This window comes from Mustela putorius, unplaced genomic scaffold, assembly GCF_011764305.1.
Source record: "Mustela putorius furo isolate JIRA1106 unplaced genomic scaffold, ASM1176430v1.1 tig00000765_pilon_pilon_pilon, whole genome shotgun sequence".
Classification (NCBI taxonomy): domain Eukaryota; kingdom Metazoa; phylum Chordata; class Mammalia; order Carnivora; family Mustelidae; genus Mustela; species Mustela putorius.
This window is the reverse complement of record NW_025421470.1, coordinates 10,464,036-10,489,655: the sequence shown is the minus strand read 5'-3', so window position 1 is coordinate 10,489,655 and position 25,620 is coordinate 10,464,036. Positions and strand designations below refer to the sequence as shown.

Below are 25,620 nucleotides of genomic sequence, written 5' to 3'. Positions count from 1 at the left end.
CTTTTACCACACAAAGGAAACATGTTCACAGGTTCCAGGGATTAAGGTGCGGACATCTATGACGGGCCGTTATCCAGCTGACCACAGCACCTTGGCATCAGCTTGGCATTCTCCTTTCCCTGGAATGCTCTTCCCCACATCTTCACACGGATCACTTCTTCTTCACTTCAAATGACATCTTCTCAGACAGGTGTTTTCCTGCTCTCCCAATCTGTCACCAGTCCCCCTACTTTATTTTCCTTGTCTTTTTTATAGTCTGAGTTGGGCAGGGATGCCACGTACTGTGGCGTAGGTTGGGCAGTGCGTAATGGGAGGAGGGCGGCTTGAAGAAAGTAGACTGAATGGGAGCCATGGAGGGGTAGGGATTAAAGGGAAAAAAAATCATAATTTACTCCTTGAAAACCAAAATTTGTATAGGAGAGAGGTGACTGGATCATCAAGGAACAATATTTCCATCACCATAGAAATGCAGTCTGAATGTGGATTGAACTGTAAACTGTGATATACTGGAAGGGTGTGGAGAAGTTAAGAGGCGGTGGACATAGAGTTACCCACCGTAATAGTAGGTCAGTAGGTAAAGCCTACATGGGCTATCTCCTACTAGGATCGGCTTGAGCAGAGTGACATTGACTGACTTGAAATTCTCCAAAGTCAATTACTCGACTTCCTACATTCCCCGTTACTCGCCACTAGCAGTTGCGAGCCTTTTGATTTGTAACATAGTGGTGCCCTAAAAACAGTACTAGTAGCTTGAAAGGCAGGTTCAATTCTAGACAGTCTTCCACTGTTCTTATCTTTCGAAGGAATTTTGGGTTTATTAGTGCTGGATGTGGCACTGAGTCACATCCAATTTTAAACCCAAAGCAGACTCAACTCTCTGGGCTTTAAAAACATATGCCATATGTAGGCAGAGGAGCTCTGTAAAGGTGTGGGTTGTAATTTGATTTTCAAAGAGAACATTTGCTTTTATGAAACTCGCTTTCTGGCAGATACCACTTTGCTCTCCTGTTGGAGACAATGCAGAGCGGATCTACCGAGAGCCTTTTGCAGAGGCCAGGTGGGCTGGAGCCTTTCGGGGGGAGACATGAAACAGCTCTGACCTCCTCCCGTTGTCTTCCCCAGCCTGCAGCAGATGCTTGGGTTGGGTTTATACTCCGTTTCTGCAACCACTTTGTCAGTGCTCATCTCATTCCAGTTGTGTGAATTGAGTATCAGGGCACAAGTAGGAGCTATCTAAAAATAAACCACTACGGAGGTCCTCTTCACACAGTGCTTAAATATTCTTTTCCTTGGTGAGGTCTGCTCAAGATCTGCTTCTCACTGCCATGTCCTTCTGCATCCTTCTCTTAAAAATAACAGCAGAAGGTCCTACTTCTAAAATACTAAAAAAAAAAAAAATCCAGAGATTAGGAATATAACTAATTTGCTCACCTGGTTTGTCAGCCTCCAAAGCCAAGCTCTCAGCCTCTGTGATGTACTGCCTTCCAGTTCGGCCTCAAATTACTGAAGTGTAGACTTGCACGCCGTTTTGATTCTCCTCAACTTTGCCCTAGGAGAAGGCAAGACACCAAATTAAATGGTCAAGACCTGTTCAGGAGTGAGGGAGACTTTGGTCTCTGCTCCTCGCTTCCACCAGCAGGTGGCAGAGTTGCCCCAGTGGACTGTCCCTGGGAGCCCTTGGAAGGGCTTCCGTTTCTATGGAGATGCTTTCCACCCCGCTGGACCATCCAAGCGTTTTTGTGTGGTTGAGGTTGCCTAATTGTGTTCAGTGAAGACAATCTATGAGGACATATGACGTCATGAGAGGCTGGCGTGGAGTTACAGAGAAACTTGCATTTCTTTAGCTCACATCCACTATGTTAACTACTACGAATTGTAGATAATTTGAGATCCCAGCCACTTTTCTCTTGCCACCCAGTGCACCTCAAGCCACATCGCTCAGAGCACCGTTTGATACAAAATTCCATTGTAAAACACAGGTCCTCTTACTTTGCACAGCTATATGACAGAGGGATGGGCAGCCCTCTGACCTTGGCGTGATTTTGGTTGTATGTCACTACTGTGGCCACCATTCAGGGTTAGGTGGCTCTACCTCTATGTCATCCCGACCTCTGGAATTCTTGTGCCTGGATTCCTTAGCTGTAAAGCTCAGGGTCCCTTACATTGTGTTGTTATGACTGCATGAGCCTAAGACAATGAAAGCATTTGAGAAGGACCGGACACATGATAACATCCTAATTCCAAGGACTCCCACCATGATAGAAAAGGATCTTTTGGTAAGCAGAGAGCATTTAGCTTTTTTGGGGTCTTTCCATAATTCCCTGGACTTGCTTCCGTGTTCTTTGTACAATACCCTTATTGTGGCCAGTTTCTATTGTGTAAGATAACAATGTTGCTCTAAAGCCACATGAAAATGGTCTCAAAGAGTGGGTATTTAAAGAAAATTAGGTTTGGAGCACCTGGGTGGCTGAGTCGGTTAAGCATCTGCCTTTGGCTCAGGTCATGATCCCAGGCTGCTGGGATTGAGCCCTGCATGGGGCTCCCTGCTCAGTGGGAAGCCTGTCTCTCCCTTTCCCACTCCCCCTGCTTGTGTTCCCTCTCTCGCTGTCTCTCTCTCTGTCAAATCAATAAAAATAACCTTAAAAACTTTAAAAACAAATAAAATTAGGTTTATGAGCAGGTGGTTAGCATAGGGGTGTTGGCCTGGAGGCATACTGGCCTTCCCCTCAACCCACATTCCCAGAGATGGCCGTGTTTATCTCATCTCTCTGGGATGCTTGCCCTCGGCACAAGTCCTGCAGGGAACAGTGCTGTCCACCAAGCCTTTCCCTGAGGAGGGGGCCTCACTGTGGCCAGGCAGTGTCCTGGCTGGGGCTGGCATCACGGGGCCCAAGGAGAGAATTTTCCTCTACCCAATGCCAGCCTCCAAGTAGGTACACCCCATCAGGCACCAAGGTTAATTCCCAAAGGCCGGCCCGTATTTAACTTTCCACGTGAGATTAGGTTAAATATTTGGGTTCATAAAAGCCTAGATTGCAGACCGCGGCTCACAAAGGCTTGGTTGGCTGCAAGCAGAGGGGGGCCTGGCAGGCTGAGATTTATGCAGAGTTCCTGAGAGCTTGCCAACACCAACCAGGAGGTTTAGAACAGCCTGGCTTTGTAGCAGGGGATTTTGTACTGCCCACGCACTGCCTAGGTAAGCTTCCACAGCAAATTAGTTTCTGAGAAATTAAGTAACAAAGCGATCGATTTCCCTTCCCAGAAATTATAAAAGGAGTGATTTTCCTGGTACAAGATGGCTTTTGCTTCTTTTCTTCTTTTTTCTCTCTCTCTGTTCTTTTCCTTCTACTCCTTCTTATTCTACTTCCTCTTCTTCTTCTTCTTCTTCTTTTTTTAAGATTTTATTTATTTATTTGACAGAGAGACACACAATGAGAGAGAAAACACAAGCAGGGGGAGCGGAAGGGGGAGAAGCAGACTTTCTGCTGCGCAGGGAGCCCAATGTGGGGCTCCATCCCAGAACCCTGGGATCCTGTTTTCAGCCAGAGGCAGACGCTTACAACTGAGCCGCCCAGGCGCTCCTACTTCCTCTTCTTTTTCTCCTTGTCCCCCTCATTCTTATTCTAATTCTTGGGATTGTTTGCCTTCCTCATTTCTTCATGCTCTGATAAAAATTTTGAAAGTGTTTTGGTGGAATGTTCATGGTAAATGCAGATAATCACATCCTTTTCTATTCTTGATATAAAAAATGAAAGACTTTGGGGGTACAGTCAGTTAAGTGTCTGACTCTTGATTTTGGCTCAGATCGTATCTTGGGGTCATGAGATCGAGCCCTGTGTCTGGTTCGGTGCTGAATGTGGAACCAACTTAAGATCCTCTCTCTCCCTCTCCCCCCTCGCCCCTCCCTGCTACTATGCACTCCCACTCTCTCTGAAACTCTAAAAAAACAAACAAACAAAAAAAACGAAAAAAGATAAACAACAAAAGCCTTCGCTCCTTGTTAGACTCAGGTGATGCTAACGGTCCACCATCTTTCCTTCTTTCCTTTGGAAGATTTATTATTATTATTATTATTTTTTTTTTATTTGATGGGGGTATGGGCAGAGAGAGAGGGAGAGAGTCTTAAGCAGACTCCCTGCTGAACATGGAGCCTGAGATGCGGAACTCGACCTCATGACCCTGAGATCACGACCTGAGCTGAAACCAAGAACAGGTCGCATAACTGACGGCACCACGCCAGGTCCCCACCACCATCTTTCAAGAACTCAGAACTTTGGGGTTTGGGATCAAGTGGGTGTTACCTTCCTCACAGTGTCCAGATTGTCTTTGTTGTGAATGACACACACCTGTGACAAACACAGCTGGAAATAGGGGATCATTCTGTGTCCTGAAGATAGGGAGCAGCTACTTGATGTGCAGGAGCTGAAACGGGGGTCTCGGTCTCACTTCTTTAACTCAGCTGAGGTGCCTGGTCACAGGCGATGGAAATGGGGCATTACTGGAATGTGTGACCTCTGCTAGAGCACTGAGGGTGCTGGGTGCTAACCTGGGTGACTTGGGTTTCTAGTTCCAGAGCCGTGGCCAACATGTAAGTCCTGTGATGCTCGACAGGTGACTTAAGCTCTGTGGGCTATACTTACGGCAACTGCCAGATGAGGAGGCCAGCCTAAATAATCTCTAGAGGCCCATCCTGTTCTTTGACTAAGAATTATTTATTGAAAATGCTTAAAAATATAGGTTCCCCTATGTTAGTTTGAACCATATGAAATTGCCGACACTGCCCATACTTAACATGCAGAAATGGCAATTTCATATGGTTCAACAGAACATAAGTAACGGTCTTCACATTACTAAACACCTACCATGGTGTTCTACTCAGAGAGAGGGATACTATGTGTAATGAATATGATCAGTATCTATCAGTTAAGTAGTTATTCTGAGTATCAAGAATTTAAGCCTATTGGAAATTTCCAGCATAATGTCCATCAGTAAAATTGCTTTCACACAACAATTCGCTTTCTCCTTTGTTATGAAACAAACAAAGGACTATTCAACCATATCTCATGCAACAGTGTTCAAAATATGAATCACCCTTGGACTCAACTTTTTTTGAAAATTTTTTTCACCTCCCTGGTACCAGGGGCCAGGTACTTAATCTACTGAGCCCTTTTCACTCTATAAGTAAGTCTTATCAAGAAGCACCTCCCAATCTGCTTTTTAAAAAATTTATTCGTGGGGCGCCTGGGTGGCTCAGTGGGTTAAAGCCTCTGCCTTCGGCTCAGGTCATGATCCCAGGGTTCTGGGATCGAGCCCCGCATCGGGCTCTCTGCTCAGCAGGGAGCCTGCTTCCTCCTCTCTCTCTCTGCCTCCTTGCGATCTCTGTCAAATAAATAAATAAATAAAATCTTTAAAAAAAGATTTATTCGTTACTTTAGACAGAGAGAGGTAAGTGGGTAGAGGCAGAGGGAGAGGAAGAAAGAGAGAGAACCTCCAGAGCCAGATCCCACGATCCTGAGATAATGACCAGAGCTAAAATCAACCGACTGAGCCACCCAGAGGCCCCGAGAAGTTTTGCCATGAGCCTTCGTCCATGTTAGAAAAGCTGAACAAATAACCAGTAGCAGCTCCAGCAGCAAGTTGCCAAATGCTGCTATGCTCGTACCTTAAACAAACCCAAAGAGCTCCAGGGGAATCCGGCACTGAGGTCCCTCAACTCAAAGGTATTCTGTCACAGGGGATACCCGGTTGGGCTCTAGGGGACCAGGAGTCCCCTGAAACTGAATGTGGAGCTTTGTATGTGCACATGCATACTTTTGGGGAGAAGAATAGAATCAGTTTGTTGAATTTCATTTTTCAAGGAATTCATGAATCCCCTCTTCTCCTGCAAGTAAGCTGAGAATCACCGTTCTAGTCGTTTCCAGTCGAAACCCATAGTACGTGAGAGAGGACCAGTCATTGATTCACCACCATTTGGCGAAGATCTGCGAAGTACCAACCACGATGCAGGGCCCTGGGATACAAAGATGAGTAAATCCGTAGATCCCTGCCCCCCAGCAGCTCAAGTTCCCATATAATTGTGATCCAAATGACTTTAGCTCTCTGAACGCCAGTTTCCTGGTCTGTAAAAGGGAGGTGAAAATCCCAGGGTCGTAGAGTGGTTTTGAGTATCACATGAATAATTCACAATACATGGGTAATTGAAAACAAGCAAATAGACAAGCGTGCCAGTTTGCAGAAGCAGCACAGAAAAGGATCTCCAGCTGAGACAGAAGCCTGGGGGAAAAGCTCGTGGGTGACGTGACCACAGACAGGGTAGGAGGGTTTGAACGTACCGTACCGCCATTTTTATGTGTGAGCCTGGAGAGACTCAGCTCCTTTGTCCTGTAGAAATTGCATTTCTTTCTTCTCTGCAGGGTGACTCAGGGACATTAGAAGACAGAGGTTACTCCAACGCCCTCTCCTCTCTCCTCTGGGCTCCATCTCCCCTTCCCCTCAATACTTACTGAAAGTGGCTCATTCCTGTTTTAGCTGTGGAATCTCGAGGCTTCCCTTGAGGCACCCTGTCCTGGATGGCCTTGCCGAGACTCGAAACACAGCTCTCCTAGGTCCCCATTCTCTCACAGCCCTGAAAAGACGGGGCCTCACAATGGAGCACTCTTATGGTCAGGCGCTGGCCTAGATTTTTCACAGGTGGTACCATTGCTTTGATGAAAACATTTGCAGAAGGGGGTTGGCCGTGAGCCTACCCTTTGCGCCTGCCCTTCCTCTGTTCAGAGTCGTCACTGGTGGAATTCTGAGCACAGGACACAGCCCACAGAGGAGATATGTGGGAGGCAGTGTGGGAAGATGAGCTCAGAGTACTCAGGAGTTCGCAGTGCTGTCACCTCTCTGGGGAGAGACTCAGATCCAAGGCTGGGCCCCATGCAGCCCAGTGCTACTGGAGTAGTTTCCAAAAAGTGCTGTCTGATGAGCAAAAATAACTAGAACAATTCCAATCTTGACAGCACCTTAGCAAAAACATTGCAGGGGAGCTGATTCTCAGCCCAGAAGGGGATTTCCCCCTTATTCTGGCTAATTTTCTGCTGCCTGCCTCTGCTCAGCAGCCTCCCCCAGACCAAATTTCCCTCATCAGTCAGTCACTCCTGGGACTTCTCCACCCCTCCACCAGCCCTTCCTTCTGTACACTTAGCGCTTCTGTGTGTGTGTGTGTGTTTTTTTTTTCCTTAACTTGTCTATATGTTCTGTTGAGTTTTCTATTTGGCTTCACAAAAGGAAACTGGATTTTCTCTCGATGGTGCAGAAACAGGGAGATAAACAAGCTGGTGAAATCACAAGTTTCTTTATTGGATGAAGAAGTGGAGAAGGGTTGGCAGAAAGAGGGTGAGAACGCTTACAGGTGAAGGAATCATCCCTGTAAAACCAGCCCCGACATAGCACAGAGGGGTGGGTTGTCTTTTGATTGATGAAATAAGTGTGAACGCCTCCAAAATGAAGCAGATCTCATCCCTGGGAGGGTTAAGGAGCCAGCAGTGATGTCTTGAGTAGGATTAAAGCTACCTTAGCTATACTCCTCACAGCAAACTGTTTTATTTTAAGAGAGGAGAAAGCAGTCTTTATTACGTTGCTTTGAACAAGTGCTTGGCATGTACTTTGGGGCAATCTTATTCATTTGTCAAGTTTCCTTTCAACTCTCTAGGCTTTGGGTGGAGGGAAGAGTGAGAGAAAGACCTGGGAGCTCTTGGAATAACAGGACTAATACCACGATTGAAAAAAATCTATTAACTTAGTTACCATAATTCTCAATGAATGAAATGTTGGGAAGGCATCAGAGAAAGACCTGGGTATGTACTTGTGCCCTTTCCACAGGTGGGGAGATCGGAAACCTCTCTTCTCATAAGAGGAAACAAAAGCCCTGTTAAAGAGAAGGGGCATTGTTTTCAGAAAGGCATTAGGCAAACACACTATTGGGTTGTTCAGGCTTTTATTGACTGGGCAAACCTGTAGGTTCTGGATAATCCCAGGTTCTCTTCCTGCCTACATTCCTTCCACTTCTGTTGGCACCTGTTTGCTCCATCAATGCACCATGTTCAGCTCCATTCTCTGAGCTCTCTTATTGCTTTGTTCAGACCTCTTAAAATTCTTTGTTACTTCTCCTTGCTGTTTGTTTGCAGTTCTCCCATGACCCTGAGCTTCCACAGACAGAAATCTCATATGCATTAATCATCTCTGCATTTCCAGTGCCCCTCCTGTGCCCGGCACAGCCATTTATTCATTCAGCATCCATTGCGTGTCTCTGATGTGTCGGGCTCTGTGCCCACATTAGCTGTCCCAAGGCAGGCAAAGAAGATATGCGTCCTGTCCTCATGGAGAAGACAGTGGAGTAGGAAAGATGACACCCTAAGCCAATAATTACACACACACACCAGCAATACACACACATAATTAACACATATACATATATATATAGTTTTATCCTCCATTAAATTTTCTTAAAGTAACTGATCATTGAATTTTTTAAAAGATTTTATTTATTTGACAGAGAGAGAGACAAGAGATCACAAGTAGACAGAGAGGCAGGCAGAGGGAGAGGGGGAAGCAGGTTCCCTGCTGAGCAGAGAGCCCAATGCTGGCTCGATCCCAGGACCATGACCTGAGCCGAAGGCAGAGGCTTAGCACACTGAGCCACCCAGCCACCCCCTCCCTCCCTCAAATTTTTATGGTAAGGTAACCCGCATCCAAAAAATGTATCAATTTGCATGCGCAACGCTTAAAGAACAACAACAACAAAATGCACTCGATCTATCAATCACCAGCTAGGTAAGAAGAAATATTACCTCTCCCTTTGTATTCCCCCTCACTTTATCCCCTAAAGTAGCCAAATGCAGAAAGAGTCAGTGTTCTCCACCTTGCTCATCTATTTTATCACTCAAATTGCAGCAGGAGGGAGCTATGCCTACTTTATCCAATCTGACACAGACCCTGGAAGATGTCTTCAAAAGGGTGTTTATTACTTATATGGATAACTGGCGCAGGAACACAACAGCTGAGCAAGAAGCCCTACAAGCCAAACTCGATGCTGAGAACTTCTACTACGTCATCCTGTACCTCATGGTGATGATCGGAATGTTCTCATTCATCATCGTAGCCATCCTGGTGAGCACGGTGAAATCCAAGCGGCGGGAGCACTCCAACGACCCCTACCACCAGTACATCGTGGAAGACTGGCAAGAGAAGTACAAGAGTCAAATCTTGAATCTAGAAGAATCAAAGACCACCTTCCACGAGAACGTGGGTGCAGCAGGGTTCAAAATGGGACCTTGAGAAACAGAATAGGCACAAAGCCAACATCTGATATCTGGGTCTGAAGAGATGCCCTGTTGTGGAGCAAACCCAAGTTGTCATTGGTTAGGAGACACTCAGTTCCTTGCTTGCTGTGGAGAACTTTCACGGAGATCATGTGGCCGCTCAACCAAGATCGATGACATTTTACTCTCGGTGATTTATACTTGCTCATTGGAGCCATATTTTATGTGGAAGACCTCTTTTAAGTTCTGGGCAATGTTAATGGCATTTTAATCAATGTCCACTGTGACAAATGTTGTCAAGTTAGTGAAAATAAAGTCAAATTTGTAGTGAAGGACCTGTGTGATGGCAGTGCAGGGGGGGTGGGGGGGACTAATAAATCACAAACCTTCTTTATTACAAAACACGACTTTGCATGTGATAAATTCACTTTATAAATAACCCAGCTGTATTATCCAGAAGCTGTGGTTCAAAACCGCATCACTCGCTCGCTGGCTTGACATCAGAGTGTTTATTCATTAATTCAGGAATGCAGAGTCTGAAGTGATGAATGAACAGAAACACCAGGTTACTTTATGGGTATTGTTTTCCTGACATTTTTGTTTATTTGGAAGTCTGAAGACAGAACAAACATTTCACAAGGGCAAATCGTCCCCAACGGAGACGTAGCATCTTTAAGAACTACGCAATACAACAGAAACCTATTTTTATTTTTTTTAAAGACTTTATTTATTTATTTGACAGAGAGAGGGAACACAAGCAGGGTGAGTGGGAGAGGGAGAAGGAGGTTTCCTGCTTAGGAGGGAGCCTGATGCAGGGCTGAATTCCAGGACCCTGAGATCATGACCTGAGCCAAAGACAGACACTTAAGGCTGAGCCACCCACACCCCAGAAACCTATTTTTAAATTAACACTTAAAGTTTTCCAGAAAACTAATTCTCCAAAGAGAGTTTTGTTACTTAGAAAAAAATTTTTGTTTTGTTACTTAGAAAAATTTTTGTTACTTAAAAAATTTTTGTTTTGTTACTTAGAAAAAATAAGGAAAAGTTGTAACATTGCCTTATAAATAACATATTCTTTCAACTCTATTTATCTCCTTCCATTTATAATTACTTGTTTTCACTTATGTTTCAAGGGACTGATGGTACAGAAAGTGAACTACCCGTGTCCGCTGAAACAGTTCATTACATCCAGAGATTGCATTACAGATGCAGTCCACAGATTAGGTGACTTCATCTGTTAATTAAATCAAGCAATATTTAGCACCTGTCTACTCTACTTGGGCCACTGGCACAGACCCCAGGAGAGTGGAGATGAATGAGACTCCCTTAGCTGGAGTCAACCTACTCATTAGAGAAGGTCAGGTACAGAAACGTCACGATGATAGAACATGACAGGTTATAAAGGAGATCAGCACAGAGTGGGCAGAGCTGGAGCAGAGTTGGAAGGGCAGGCCTAAGTCTACAGTGTCAGAGTCACTGAGAGTAGGAAGTCGGAGCCAGGATAGATGTATGAAGTTGTGGCTTTGTGCCCTCCCCACCTCCTGCCGCTTGGCTTTCTCCTCCGCCATCTACTCAGCCAAAACACAGAAATTGTGAGTAGGACCTCAAGCGTCAAGGTACTAAGACAAAATTCAAGAAAGAAGCCCTTTTTCAAGGCATGCTTATAGGAAGTCTCCCATTGACCCTAAGGATTCTATCTCCAGAGTGAGATATCTACAAGGTATCTGATTCCTAGTAACAAATCTGCAATTATGCCAACACAAGCCTTCCATAGAATGTTACTAAAAACCATTTATATTCCCAGAGCAGATGGGGCAAGAGTGGCCTCCTTTCTCAGATCAGAAACCCAGAAATGCAACTGCACACAGAACATTTGTCCCAGTATGCCCAGACTAGGCACCCTGGCTACAAAATCCTGGCCTTGGGTCTGGATCCAGGCAGAGATCCAAGATTTCCACCACATGACCAAGACTATCTTCATCCCTAACCTCTGGCCAGGCTCTTCTGGGCCCTCAAGGAGGCCTCAACCTTGGCTTACAAACAGTGCAGGCATTTGGCATAAATGATTTTGTCCCCCTCTCCACGCTAAGAGACTTGAACAAACTCTAGCATAGCTTCTAACAGCTCAAAGTCTCATCCCTAACAGGACCCCAAACCTCTTTGGAGTGCCTGCCTGAGAAAACTGAACAAGTTTCCAGGAGAATTAACTCTTGGTTCCAGCCAAAGCCTAGAGAGAAGCAGATCAGCTCCCTGAATCCCCTCTAAAAGCAGGCATTTTAGAAAACTTGGAATTATAAATCTTTTCTCTTCCTCTTTGGGATAGAAACCCTTTACCACCCAGGACTGTCTCGTCTCTGAAATGTCAGCATTCAAGGAGATAACTCTCCCGACCAAGTCAGGGGACTTTGCTCTAACCTGCGCCATTGCTTCTGGTCGTAAAGACAGTCTCTATTTCAGATAAGTGCCTATTGACAAGATTAGAATGAGTAATCCCCTGGTTTTTGTAAATATCCACATCCCTGATTCTGCTCCACTGAATCTACCCCTCATTTTTTCTTTAAAACGCCCTGTTACCACTACATAAATCAAAACAGACTGGGCCCTCTTCTCTACTGCGGTAGTTCCTGAATAAAGTCGAGTCTATGCTTAAGGCTTTCACTGGGGCCCGGCTTGATCTTTGACACAGGAAACCAAATGAAGGGAAAGAAATTTAGACTTTTCTAAGAAAGTACATTTTATTATCACCGCTGAAAGTAGTGCCAAGGTAGATGGCTATCAGCCAACTTTACTTTTGGGGAATGGGAGGAGTGGCCGATGTTTAGAAGCATGTTGGGTAGAAGTTGTTGAAACCACTTGCCCCTGCCTGCCACTTTAGCACTGATTCCCCAAATTCCAGGCTGGCCACTTTCAACCGGGCAACCAAAGACCGCTGTCCAAACAACTCGCCCTGCTCATCCCCCTGCCACTCCCGACGGGGTTTGCTTTTAGAGCTCCATCTGCTTGGATGACTGACTCCCTAAGACCTGAAGCCCACTTCCTTCTTACAAGCAGAGTTCACAGGTGGTTGGAAAAGGAGCCCATGGTCGTTGCTGCCCTGATGCGAGTTTACATCCGCCAGTGAGAGCCAGGTCCCAGCTGGGGCACTTTCCGGCTTTAAAACTCTGGGAAATCGCTGTAAAGTCTCAGCTCTCCGCTTCTTCATCTGTGCCTTGGGTCTTTTACGTCCTTCTACAGGCTCGGGGTGAGACCTCCTCGAAGCAGAGCCTCACAGCGCTCAGGACAACGCTCTTCGTTCCTTTCTATGGGAAAACGTCGCTGGTCGACGCAACTAAACCCTCCCCCCTCGGTGTGGCCTAACGTCGTGTCCTTCGTCGCCGCAGAACGCCCGAGTGGGATCTGGAGTCAGTCGGCCTGGGTCCGAATCCAGATTCTGCCCCTGCCAAGTCGCGCGTTTTCTGGCGCCAGCCACTTCTTCTCCCCTTGCTGGCTTCCTCAGTCCACAGAAAGGACTCCGTGGACATTCCCTGTCGTCACCCCGTCTTTGTTTGGGGTCCGGCTTGCGCCCTCCCGTGGGGCAGGGACTGAGCGTGCCCAGACCCTAGGCGCGTGCTGCGCCTTCGTTGAGGGAGTCTGGGAACCCAGGATGGGGGCAAGCGCTTTCCCAAAGGTACATGCACGCATGTCGTCAGAGGACATGAACTCCACATCTGGAAACTTCTGGGATGCCAAAGATCCTCAGTCGCAGACAGCAGGGGACGCGAGAGCCCCAGCACTCCGGCCGCCTCCTCCCCCAGCCCAGGAAAATTCAGAACCGTGGCCTGGACAGCCGCACCCGCCCGGGCCCATCGTGACCCTTGACCCCTGCGCAGTCTTTCAACGCGCGGCCCACAGCGGCTCACTGCGCCGGCGCGCCCAGCTCAGCACCGCTGAAAAGCGGCCCAGACCCACTGCGCCGGCGCGCGGTGCGGTGCATTTCGGGACCTGTAGTTTGCCCGCAGCATTGTGGGAGTTGCGGTTCCCGTGCAGTCCCGGCGCTGGAACCTCCGCGTCCTGGAGCTGTAAGTGGGTGACGTCCGGTCAGCGGGATCCTGACCCGAAGCCCGACAGCTCTTTGAGGCGCTGGGGAGTCGGGTGGACGGCCCGCCGTTGGCCCGTTTTGTCCAGGATGTCCGCCAGCCGGCCCCCTGCCGCGCGGCGCCAGCTCTCCGGGTGGGGACCGGGAGGGGGAGGGCCGTCGCGGTCCCCACCCGCGGAGCGCCCCTGCCTGGCTCCGGCGTCCAGTCGCCGCGGAATCCGCCCGACCCTGCGCCGGGGGCGCAATGTTTAAGCTGGCAAGAGGTCCGCGCGAGGCCCAGAGTTGTTCTGGCCAGAGAGTTAGGGCGGATCAGCCAGTGCTCTGGACCGTCTGTTCCGTGGATGGGTGGGGGAAGCAACGGCCGCCGCGGCCCCCATCTCCGGGTCTGAGCGGGATAGGTGTTGTTCCCCAGGTGTCGGGGCGGAGGGGAGCCTGGCCTGGTCCCCCGGTTACGGAGGAACCGAGCTCCAGTGTCTCTGGCCCTGGGAATCCCAGGTGACCGAGGACACGGCTCAGGGGTCCACGGAGTGATGCCCAAGGTCCACCCGCAACTAACTCCCTCCTCCCTGCACCTTCCAGCTTCCAAGGATGGGGGGAATAGTTGGGGTGACAGGGGTGGAGACTGGGAACGCGAACAGGTTCGGAACGTTCGGGCTGACATACTCAGCGGCTCCAAGAGTGTAGACACGAAGAGACAGACGGTCCTAGAGTTAGGTGTGCTTAGAAGAAAACGTAGGTTGCGGACAGTATGTCATCCATATTGCTTTCACTGACCTAACCCAAATAAGCGGAGGGCTTTTCTGGTTTTTAGGAGAAAACTGGCAAAGGAAAAATGAGACTATTTTTCCAGTAAAGGAGACAGAACCATTTCTGTCTGAGCCATTGTTATTTTTGAGATTTAAGCTAGGTTTGTGGATAGTCCTAGGGAAAGTCTAAAAACTTCCCGCACTTCACAGATTTTATATCTCAGAAGTGTCCCCATCTGACTGGCTTTTGCCGTTCAGCCCTCAGATACCAGCTGACTCCTGTGCCTGATTCTGCAGCAGGTGTGTGCCTATGGCTTAGAGTTAATAGCCTGCTGATATTTTTAGCTTTCTCAGTTGTTCTCATTTGCTGAAGTCCTGCTGGGGTGCTACAGAAATGGCTGAGTTGGAGTATGTTAGTGCCGGGGGGTGGGGAAAGTTAGCATTTGGAGGCAGTGGGTAGGAATGAGCTGGATTGATCAGCTGCCTTGTCTCTCATTTCTCTCCCTGCCTCCCTTCCACTACCTTGTTTGCAGGTTGACTTTAAATATGTCTGTTTCTAAAAAGCTTGAATGTTCTCCCTCTCTGTATGAAGTTGTGGAGACTGCCAGTACATTTTCATAGTCCGATTCTGTGGCATCCCATTTGACTTATGGATGCCAGAGTTGCAGAGTTGTTCTTTGGATTCTGGTTTTTAAAGTGAGAACATTTTGGTTCAGGGAGGTGAATGGCTTACCCCAGGTCACATGCCTGCCAGGGCTGCCACCAAAAATAGAATCCCACCCTCTTGGGCCCTGCTGTCTTGCATCGCTGGCATTTTGCCCTGCTTGCCTCTTGTTCATGGTTCTTAAGCTTGGCATGTCCATTAGCAGAGAGAGAAAGATTTGTCATGATAATAACGGTATTTATATAATGTTTTTCGTGTATTGAGCATGGTGCTTTGCTTTGTGTTTACAATCAGGCCTCCAAAGAATTCACAAATGAGGGACCTGAGGCTCAGAGAGGCCAACCAACTTGTCCAAGGTCACCCCAGTCATAATCCATGTCCTGTGTTGTTGTTGTTTGTTTTTTTTTTTTTTTTTATTTCCTTAAATAATCTGCTCACACAATGCAGAGCTCGAACTCACCACCCCAAGATCAAGAGTGGCATGCTTTACCGACTGAGCCAACCAGGCGCCCCACTGGGTGTTCTTTTTAATTTATTTCCTCCTATAAGCTTTCTGGACCTATTTGTCAACCTTGACCTTGGGAATCAATATCTTACATTAATCCATTATTGCGTCTTACATTAAGCCATTAATTCTTAGATTAATTCATGTAATTAATATATTAATTACATTAATAAGACCTCAGAAAATTAGGAACAGCTAAACTCACCTACTATATTTGTACCCAACTCAATTAGAGCAAGAGTTGTAAAAATAAAATTTACATAACCTTAAACTTTGTAAGCTACAATATGGCTAATCCCCGAGACTATCCAAGATTCCTGAAAGTGAAAATTCTAGCAATAGGTTATAACCTGTTAGGAGCATATTTCTGTGGTGCAAGAATCTGCTGCTACTAGAAGATAAACAGGCCCTTAATCCATGAAGAGAATCACCGCTATCGCATTTAAACAGATTTATGGTGTACGTTCCTATCATTAACTTACCTGGCTTTGAAAGAAGTCATGGGGAAAACTGGGTTATCTTGTGCCAACCACCAGCCTGTTTTCCAGATACTATGACCTTGACTAGATGAGGTCTGAATTTTCTATATTTAGATGTTTTTGTAAGTAAAAGTTTTTTAGTAAAATATTTTTCCCTGAAGCCATTTTATTATCCCCATTCTAAAGGCCTGTGACATTGTCTCGTGCTTTTCTTAATTCTAAGTACATGTCAAGACAAGCATTTCCATGGTTTTTGAATGCAAAGCTTTCTGCCCGCATCAGGATAAGACTCGAGAGTCACACTGGATGGGTTCAAATCCCAGTCCCCGTCTGACCCTGGACACGTTCCATTAACCCCTCGTCTCTGAAATGGAACCATAACCTCTGCCTCCTAGGGCTGCATGAGTTCATCTAGCTGATGTGCTCTCGTGCTGCCCAGCACCGTGAAGTGAAGCTGTGATTCTGCTCTCAGCTGCCCAGTTTCAGAAAAAATCGGGGCCCTGCGGCCCATCTAGTTGACACCCCTTTCTTCATTGACAGATGGGACCAAGGCCCTGAGAGGGAAGTCACTTACCAGAGTGTGTAGGTTCTTCATGTAGAGCTCAAGTCTTCTGACTCGGGGCTATGTGCCATATTCTAAAAATCGTGACATACAGGCTTGGTGCACATACTGCGGCCCGGCCGCGTCCCTGACCTGCCACCCCTGCTTCGCCTTCCCCTAGGTCTCCCTCACAGCGGAGATGAAATTCTAGATAGGAATTGCTTCCGAAGGACAGTTTTCCCTCCTATCATTTACTCCCCTCCAGATATTTTTTAAGAACCAAGATTTGCTTCATTAACACTCAGAGGACCTGAAAAACAGAAAGACACTCATCCACAACCCAGCTCTTGCTCAGGCCAGGAGGTGGGGGAGAAGTAGCTTTGGATTTGCGCTGTTACATGCACAGATGAAAGGGCTGGGAACGTGTGTCCCCTTAGGAGCAGCACTGCCACCTCTGCTCCCGGGCTGTGCTCCCACCCCCGGCAGAGAGCAGCCAGGGGGACGTTTCTGCTCACCGAGACCCAGGCCTGCACCAGCCCTAAGCCAGGCCATCTGCTTTCCATCAGGCTCTGGGTCACATTGTTAGGGACACTGACCCCTCCTGTGTGCAGCCCTCACTGTCTTTGCTCAGTGCACCCTTTCTCTCCATCAAAGAGGTCTTCCTATGGTGATCTGCTCCAGAAAACCCTGAGTGACCCGTTTCTTCTCTTTCCCACCAGAACAGCAAGACCTGCCCTTCGGGCTGCTCTCCTCATGTGCTTGTCTGAGGGGGCCTGCCGTGACGCAGAGTGAATCCGCCCAACATGAACTGGAAGGTGAGAGCAGTGCTCACCATTATGGCTTGGGTTTCTTCTTTCTCCTCACTATAAAAATTCAGAATAACAGTTCTATAGATACAGGTTGATTAAAAAGAAAAAAGTGGATTAAAGCAGGAACCCTAATCATACTTAATAGTTTATTTTAAGTTCAAACATATAAAGTACATTTATTCCCCAGACTTGTGGGGGGAAGTCGCGGCCCTTTCTTTGACTGGCTTTACAGACTTCACATCTGCCTCACTCGTCTTGCAAAAATCATGCCTTTAAAGTTTTCCTACAGTTTCACATTTTGGGTTTCTTTAAAGTGGGTTCATATTTTAGGAAACAGTCTACATACAAGATATTTCCAGATTTTTATGTTCTTCCTAATCTTTTACATTTGTGTTGCTAACCGCACTTTTTTTTTTAACCCAAATTTGAAAATGCATTGAAAGCATTCAATTTAGTTTTCATGGAAACAATTTTTTCCTTGTGTGATACAGCCATATTTCGAAAGTGTTGTATTTAGATGAATTACCCATTATAACATCAAGTACAACTTCAACTGGTTGGGGAATAATCCCAGCTGTCCTCTGTAGGATAGACTCAGCCTCCAGGAGCACAGGTCCGAGGGCGGTCACACAGTAGCCTGCAAGCTGTGGGCCTTTAGTGGGCCGTGGGCAGCCGTCAGCAGGGCTCACAGAGGGAAAGGAGAGTCGTCACGTTAAATCCCTAAAGTGCATGGGGTGCGGTAAAGGTTAAGAGAACAGCCACCAAAATATATTTTATTGTCGATTCTTTGGAAGTTTAAAATCCAGTAAAAATTGTGTTATCTCACCCTCCAGAGATAGTTACTATTAACAATTTTGGTGTGTTTTTTTCCAGTCTTTTTTCCATACATGTAAGTGTAGTGTGTATATTTTCAAACTTAACAATCTCATTGTATGTATTTTTTTTTTCAATTACGAACGTTTCCTAGTTCAGAACACCCACCAGCATTCCATTGCAAGGCTTGCTGGAAAGATCTGGAAGCAGGACCCGGAAACTGGGAGATAGAGAACCCCTCTCCTTCCTCAGCAACTTTAGGGAGGGGTTTCGGGGCCACGCAGGGAAGCCATGGGGACTGTTCTCCAGGACGAGCCTGGTTGAAGTTAACAGGCAGAGTGAGAGGAGCATCTGGGTGGCTCAGGGGGTTAAGCCTCTGCCTTCAGCTCAGGTCATGATCTCAGGGTCCTGGGGTGGAGCCCACATTGGGCTCTCTGCTCAGCGGGGAGCCTGCTTCCCCTCTCTCTCAGCCTGCTTGTGATCTCTCTCTCACTCTGTCAAATAAATAAAATTAAAAAAAGAAAAAGAAAAAAAGAGGCAGAGTGAGGGTTTCTTGGAGGGGTCGAAAACGTAGGAATGTTTGTTGCGCGGACACTGGGGTTCCAGAGCTCACAGCGGAATGGCTGGGAAGGAAGGCCCAGGTGGTGAGGGCATCTGAGGGGAAGAAGCGGAAAGCAGCAGGCAGTGGGATTTAGGGCAGTGACCACAGTCTGCGGTAACCAAAGTCCAAAGCAGTCACTGGTGCGAAGGGCCATGTCAGCAGGGCTCAGAGTGTTATGCGTCATGGTCCAAGGCAGTGGCTCTCATACCTCAGTGCATCGGAACCAGCTGAAGACTTGTCAGAACACAAGCTGTGGGCCCACCCCCAGTTCCTGACCACTTAGGTCTTGGGGTTAACACAGGTTGAAGGCAGGGCACAGAGAAGGCTTTTATTTTACTGATTTTCTTTTTTAAGTTTCTTTTCTTTTTTTTTTTTAGAGAGCTTGCACATGGGGGTGGGGGCAGGCAGAGGAGGAGGAGGGAGTGAGAGGATCCCAAGCAGGCTCCACGCCCAGCACAGCGCCCACCTGGGGGCTCGATCCCACAGCCTGGAGATCACAACCTGAGCTGCCATCAGGACTCAGACGCTTAACTGAGCCACCCAGGAGCCCCGGAAGGTCTGTGCTCTAAGCCACTTATATTTGTCAGGAGAAAAAGTTTCACTGCTGCAATTTTTTTAATCTTTCATGCTCTTACTAGAGTGATCTTTCTGAAGCATGTATGTTATATTTATTTTTTTCTCTCAAAATGACTTTGTGGTTGGAAACTATTATCCAGTTACGCCATGTTCTTGTAATCTTAACCGTTTTGGTTAAATTCAGACGTTTTAAGTGTTCGGGTTCCTTCTTTTGCTCTCTGGTACATTCCTGCTATATCACATGGCAACCTTCCTCAAATATCCGTAAGTAACTGGCTAAATGATTTCAGAGGGAGTGATTCCGGTTGCCTTTGGGACATTTCAGTAGCCAAGGCTTCATTTCTTTGCGTAATTTAGGTGTAAAACTGGGGAGGGCTGGGAAGAATGTGGGAGATGTTCCAGCGTTGTGTAATGATGAAGAGAGTTCACGCTTCGGAGCCGTCAGAGCACTTTTCCAGACTACACTTTCTCAGCCACACAATTAGGACAGTGTCCCTGTCTCCCGGGGATCTGATGAGACTCCCGGGGAAAATGTAGGGGAGTCGTTGAGTGCAGTAAGCTCCCAGTGGGCCTACCTGACGCTCGGTCTTCTGCGTGTGAAATCTGCGTGTAGGCCTCAGTCAGCGAGAATTTTAATAAACCTGGACGAACACCTATGCACGTAATTTATGACTGTGTTAATTCCGTTTCCTGGGAAATCAGGATGCAGGGGGAAGAAGCCTGGCATAGAGGTTAGAACGTTTCCTTCTGAGTCTGGCCTCCTCATGAATTATTCACTGTGTGACTCGGGTTGGCCTCTCCCCACCAACGAGGAGCTTGGGGGACTAAGTCATCTGTGAAATCTCCCCCAGGCCTCGAGCTCTGTGAGCATGTCGTTCCCAGCTGAAGTTTCCTCTGACCGGTCAAGTTCAAGTGTTACAAACAGAGACAAACGTTCTTCCCGTGCCAGAAGCCATTGTATAGGAATTGCATAAGTGATGTTTGGAGACTTAATGATTGCATCGGACTAAATCCTGCCTAGTCCTCTAGAATGGTGATCACTCAGAAAAAGCATGCTTTTATTTGGGAAGGAATTTTTAATCACACTAAAAGCTCATTGTTGTTATTCAGGTCCCATTACTCATGTTTCTGAAACGAGTATCGTGTTTGCCCAGAGATGCTATTGTACTACCGAGATTATCGTAATAGTGTACCGTACTAGTACAGACAGTAATTCAAATCCATAGCTGTTCCCTGGGTATCATTTTAGCCCATGGGCTAAAGCTTCCCTCCTACAGAAAATTACAGGAACAGTTAATAGGTAGCTAAGTTTTCATGTTCTGAATTTTTTTTTTTTTCTAAGTAGGCTCCATGCTCTGTGTGGAGCCCAACATGGGGCTTGAACTTGCGACCCGAGATCAAGACCTGAGCTGAGATCAAGAGGCGGATGCCTAACCGACTGAGCCCCGCCAGGCCCCCTTGTATTTTGAATTTTATTCTCTTTTTATGTTTACTTTACCTTCAAGTGCCGGAACTAATGAGTAGCCACAACCGAGAGGAAAGCATAGCATGCCAAAGTTGGAGAATCCAGAAGGGAGGTCCGGTCCAGCCTCCCCTGAAGAGGCAGAAGCTCAGGAAGTCACGTGACTGGCACTGGTCACGTGGTCAGCAGGGGCCAGAGCAGAGTTGTCACCCAGGCCCCCAGCTCTGGCTCCTGGACCGTGGCGCTGCCTCAGGAGTAGAGGGCCTGGGGGACTGGCAAAGTATGTGGTCCGGTTGTGAGAGACCAGAATTATGTCCGCAGTCCACGAGCAGTTCTCTTGTGCAGCCAGCAGTGGGGGAGTGATGGGGGGCACAGTGGGGACAGAAGTAGACCTCGGCTGGCTGGCGCAGGGCCGGGGACCTTGCCTGTCCTGGACACTGGTGCAGCCCCAGCGCCTCGCCTAGTGCCTGTTACGTAAGAGGTGGACAGTAAAGGTTTGTTAGATGAAGGAACTCGAAAGAAACCTTTCTTATCAATCATGGAACATTGAGAATTCTTGTTTTGTTCTCTAAGGTTCTGGAACACGTGCCCCTGCTACTGTATATCTTGGCAGCCAAAACCTTAATTCTCTGCCTAGCATTTGCCGGAGTCAAAATATACCAGAGGAAAAGGTTGGAAGCAAAACAGCAACAACTGGAAGCTGAGAAAAAGAAGCAGTCGGAGAAGAAGGAGAACTAAAGGGAAGTCAGAGGTATGGGGACCTGGCGCGTGTGGAGCGTCCGGTGGGCTGGACTGGTCCCCACATGAGGCAGTTGGAGAACCCTTCAGCCCTCGGGCTCCTCTGGTGTCTGAAGCAGAACATCTGTGGAAGGCGAGGCGTGCGGACCCTGACCCTGCGCCCTGGTGCGGACCAGCCAGGCCACACGGCTCATTCTTCACACCTGCCCGAAGCCTGTGCTGCGGCGACCTTAGGGACCCTGGTGCTTAACCGCTCCTGGGTCACAGGGCTCCTGAGAATTTCATGAAAGCTGGGGACCTTCTCCCAGCAGAAGGATGCGTGTTAGAATCACCCACCATTGTACAGAAAATGGCAGTCAGACAGGGGTGCGGAGGAGGTGTGGTGGCCACAGGTCTTTTGAAACCCATGCCCTCACCTAAGATTAAAAATCCTGCTGTATCTTCAGGATAAAGTCTGAGTTGTAGGAATGGCATCACAGTCCCCACATGTGTCCTTCACCCGGGTCCCATCTGTCCCCTCTAGCGCCCCCTCCCCACACTCCGCAGGCCATTCTTCAGCCATGATAGACTTTCATGCCCCTCGGCCTTTGCCGCTTAGTCCCAGAGGGCCCTTCCTCGCAGCGTCTCACCGGGCGCGAAGTCTTACTCATCGTGGTGGACCCACGGGAGGCGCCCAGAACACGTTTGCTGAGCTCAAGCCCCCATTACAGGTTGAGCTTATGACGGTCATTCTCCCGCACTGATCTCATTTCTTCATGGATCAGGTTGAATTCTGTGCTTCTCTAAAAATTAGAGGATTCAGAAATGGTGTCAGGGGTTTCTCGATCAGTGGTCCCCACACTGGGCTGATGATCAGAATTGGTCGAAGTGCAGATTTCCAGGCCCCAGCCCCTGGCTGGGTGCAAACGTCCTATGTGAGGGGACCCTGAGGCGGCCCCGTCTGCTGTCGCTCTGGGAGGCAGTGGGCCAGCGATCTCCAAAAGCCCTCTCTGCCCTGAGGTGCCACACTTCTGTCAGTGGGATTCCCGTGGAGGGTTTCTAGAGGTGTGGAGGGGAACAGCACACTAACGAGCACTCGTAGCAACACTTCTGCTGAACGACCGTTGTGGGGGCTAGTGTCTGCTCAGTGTTTCTTAGACGGTGGCGGTCCCCCTTCTGATGGCTCCGAGAGGCCTGTTCAGACAGAAGAAGGGCTGACACACTATTTAGTGAAGAGCAGGGTCAGAACTGAACCCAGGTCAGACCTGTGCCGGGGCCTCACCCTGACCCGTCACCTTCCCGAACGCAGGGAAGTCCACGTGGCTGTCCGGTCCTCACCCCCCGGCCGGGAACCCCCTCCTCTATCGGCACCATGTGGGTCCTTGGCAGGCTGGAGGCCTCTACCAGGCCAAAGAAGTTTCTGTCAGGGACCCTCCCTTTTTTGGGAAAAGGTGTTTTACTGACTGAAACTCAGGAGTTGGCACAAGGGAGAACAAAATTAAAACGGGCAAGGGAGGCCAGTCCTCTGAAATGTTGCAGGTCGAAGTTCTGCCCCGGGCAGAGAGTCCTTTTGTGTGTGAGACCGAGAAGAGGAAGGGAAAGGCGGGGCGTGGGTCATCCATGCCTCTGCCCCCCACAGGCGTCCACGGAGGGCTCCGGCGAAGGGGGCCAGTGGCGGCAGGCCTGGCCCTGCGTTTCCCCTCCAGCCTCGAGCCCGGTTTTCTTTTATTTATTTATTTATTTATTTTTAAATTTTTAATTTTTTATTAATGTATTAATGCCCTGTAGTTCCATCCATGTCATCCTTTTTAAAGTTTATTATTATTTATTTTTAAAATGTTTTATTTTTATATGAATGTATTATTAAGCCCTGTTTTAAAGAAGGGGGATTTTTAGATGGGCAGAAAATCAGGAGTTTGTGAAAATACATTCTTTAGTAGATAGACGTCAGTGGTTTCTGCTGGCTAAGTTGAAATGGCCGAGCATGAGGGGTAATGCCAAGCAAGTAAAACATTCAGACGTTTCTTACTCGTCCTTTTGATCTTCCTTTCTAGAATTTACGTTTACATGTCAGCCTGAGTGGATTCTGGCCGAGAAGAAAGAGGAGACAATCACGGAATGATGTGTCAGAGGATAAACTCCCAACCTGTAGGGTTAACTTAAAATTATATGAACTTTTGGGGTGCCTGGGTGGCTCAGTGGGTTAAGCCTCTGCCTTCAGCTCGGGTCATGGTCTCGGAGTCCTGGGATCGAGGCCCACATCAGGCTTTCTGCTCAGTGGAGAGCCTGCTTCTCCCCCCACAGCCCCACTCTCTGCCTGCCTCTCGGCCTACTTGCGATCTCTCTGTCAAATAAATAAATAAAATCTTTAAAAAAATTATATGAACTTTTTATGCTCTTAAAAGAACCTGTATTTTGTTTATTAAAATAAAACAGCTTTGTAAAAAAGGGAGTGTCTGTCTCTGGAATAAGCCAGTCTTTTGGTCTCACACAGACACACGCCCGCCATATTGGGGGGGGGGGTTTGCAAGCCCACACCCCTCCCAGCCCGTCCCAGCTCTGGGTGCCAGGTCTCAGGTGCTCTTGACGCAGGACTGGGCCGCAGGAGACGTGGCACATGCTCCAGGGGTGGAAGCCTCAGCGCCTGTCCTCCCCAGTCCCCCTCAGCCCTCTTCGCGGCTGCCCTCCCGCAGTCTCTCTCTTGCCCACTTTCCGCCATGTTTCCATTGTTGGGGTGGAGGGAAGCTGCACGCTCACTCCCCCAGGGAGCACTGGCGTCTCTGCTGAGCCAGGAGGGTCCTCGTGGGGTGGGCTACAGGGTGAGACCCACCGGCCACCCTGGGTGGGAGTCTCGGAAGGACTCCTGTCACTGAGCCCTGTCGTGAGAGAGTGAGACGAGCGGGTGTGCTGCCCTCTCCCCCCGTTTGCCTGTTGGGATTTGCTGAGGAGAGATGAGTGGGGAGTTGAGCTAAGGAGACTTCCAGATCTGAGAGCGGTGATACCAAGATTTTTTTTGACTCAGCACCTAACAGCCTGAGATCTCTATTAAAAGATCCCTGTTGTCTCATTTCTGTTGATACCAGAGTGGGTCGGGGATGAGGAAGCAGGAACCAAAGCCGAACATACGGTGCAGTGTTTGCTCCGGTCCCTTTGCTGGTGGCCACGTGGGAAATTTGCATGAGTGTCCAATTGGCCCTTGACCCCCCTGGATTTGAACTGCGGGACTCTACTCATAAGCAGGCCTTTTTCCATAAAGACAGTACAGCACTGTACTGTGTTTTCCTTTTGATTTTCTTAACATTTCTTCTCTAGCTTACTTTAAAAATATATCACATAATACATGTACCAAATACGTGTTAATCAATTTTATGTTAGTTGGTAAGACTTCCAGTCAACAAAGGGCCGTTAAGTTTTGGGGAGCCAAAAGTTAAAACATGTGGATTTTTTTTTTTTTAAGATTTTATTGATTAGAGAGATCAGAAGTAGGCAGAGAGGCAGGCAGAGAGAAAAGGAGAAGCAGGCTCCCCGCCAAGCAGAGAGCCCGATGTGGGGCTCGATCCCAGGACCCTGAGATCATGACCTGAGCCGAAGGCAGAGGCCTAACCCACTGAGCCACCCAGGTGCCCCCAAAACGTGGATTTTTGACTGCCCAAGGCTTTGGCACCCCTAACCTCTGCGGTGTTGAAGGACCAACTGTATAGTAACGTGTCCTCCCCACTCCGGCCCAGGTTGGTGGGACTTTGAATTTTAAATGAGATGTACAAGGAATTCTCTCTTTCTCAGATTTTACTGTGATTTCTGATGCTCTTAATCACAATTTAGAAGGCAGCGTTTACATGTGTCGCTTGACCCAACAAGCTGCTAATCCCCAGTCAGTGTGGCCTGGGTCTCGTGGCTCGTGAACAGACACCAGAACGGAAGTGGAATGCCCTAGGATTTCTGCCCTCCGACCCCCGTGCTTCCCTGACTTGCTCGGGTTGGGCTCAGAACTGACCCTGGGCCCAGGGCCAACCATCCTGCCTTGGTTAGGGGGCCCTGGTCAGCCTGACCCTCCACCGCCCCGCCCTCATCTAGGATGGTTCTTTCCCTCTCTGTGGATCTAGGGTGTTCCTGGCTCCCAGCATGCCTGGCGGCCACCCGACACCATATCCACTCCTCCAACCCCAGACCTTCCCTCCCTTCCCTGCTGGGCGCCTCAGAAACCCAAGGACGGGGGCTGTTGACTTTTCCTGGAGATTCTAAATATGCCCAAGCCCTAGATGGTCACGTTTATCTTAAACACAGGCGCTTTCCTAGGGGGACTTAAAACTCGGTTTTGGAATTTGTG

The 25,620-nt window shown here is 48.2% G+C and overlaps 2 protein-coding genes across 2 annotated transcripts; both read left to right on the top strand.

Moving 5' to 3' along the window:
- The first annotated feature begins 8,943 nt into the window (after positions 1-8,943).
- KCNE2 (potassium voltage-gated channel subfamily E regulatory subunit 2) lies at positions 8,944-9,615 on the top strand. The gene has a single exon (XM_004757531.2). It carries the CDS (start codon positions 8,950-8,952, stop codon positions 9,319-9,321), a length of 372 nt encoding a protein of 123 aa, XP_004757588.1. The 5' UTR covers positions 8,944-8,949; the 3' UTR covers positions 9,322-9,615.
- Positions 9,616-13,212: 3,597 nt separating this feature from the next.
- Positions 13,213-23,741, top strand: SMIM11 (small integral membrane protein 11). The gene is made up of 4 exons (XM_004757532.3): positions 13,213-13,363; positions 17,035-17,130; positions 21,150-21,327; positions 23,348-23,741. The coding sequence occupies exons 2-3, from the start codon at positions 17,119-17,121 to the stop codon at positions 21,312-21,314; spliced, it is 177 nt and encodes a 58-aa protein (XP_004757589.1). The 5' UTR covers positions 13,213-13,363; positions 17,035-17,118; the 3' UTR covers positions 21,315-21,327; positions 23,348-23,741.
- Positions 23,742-25,620: the final 1,879 nt, after the last annotated feature.

Bases quoted from the DNA above. Each gene is read 5' to 3' on its own strand.
- KCNE2 (XM_004757531.2), top strand. From the start codon at position 8,950: ATGCCTACTTTATCCAATCTGACACAGACCCTGGAAGATGTCTTCAAA.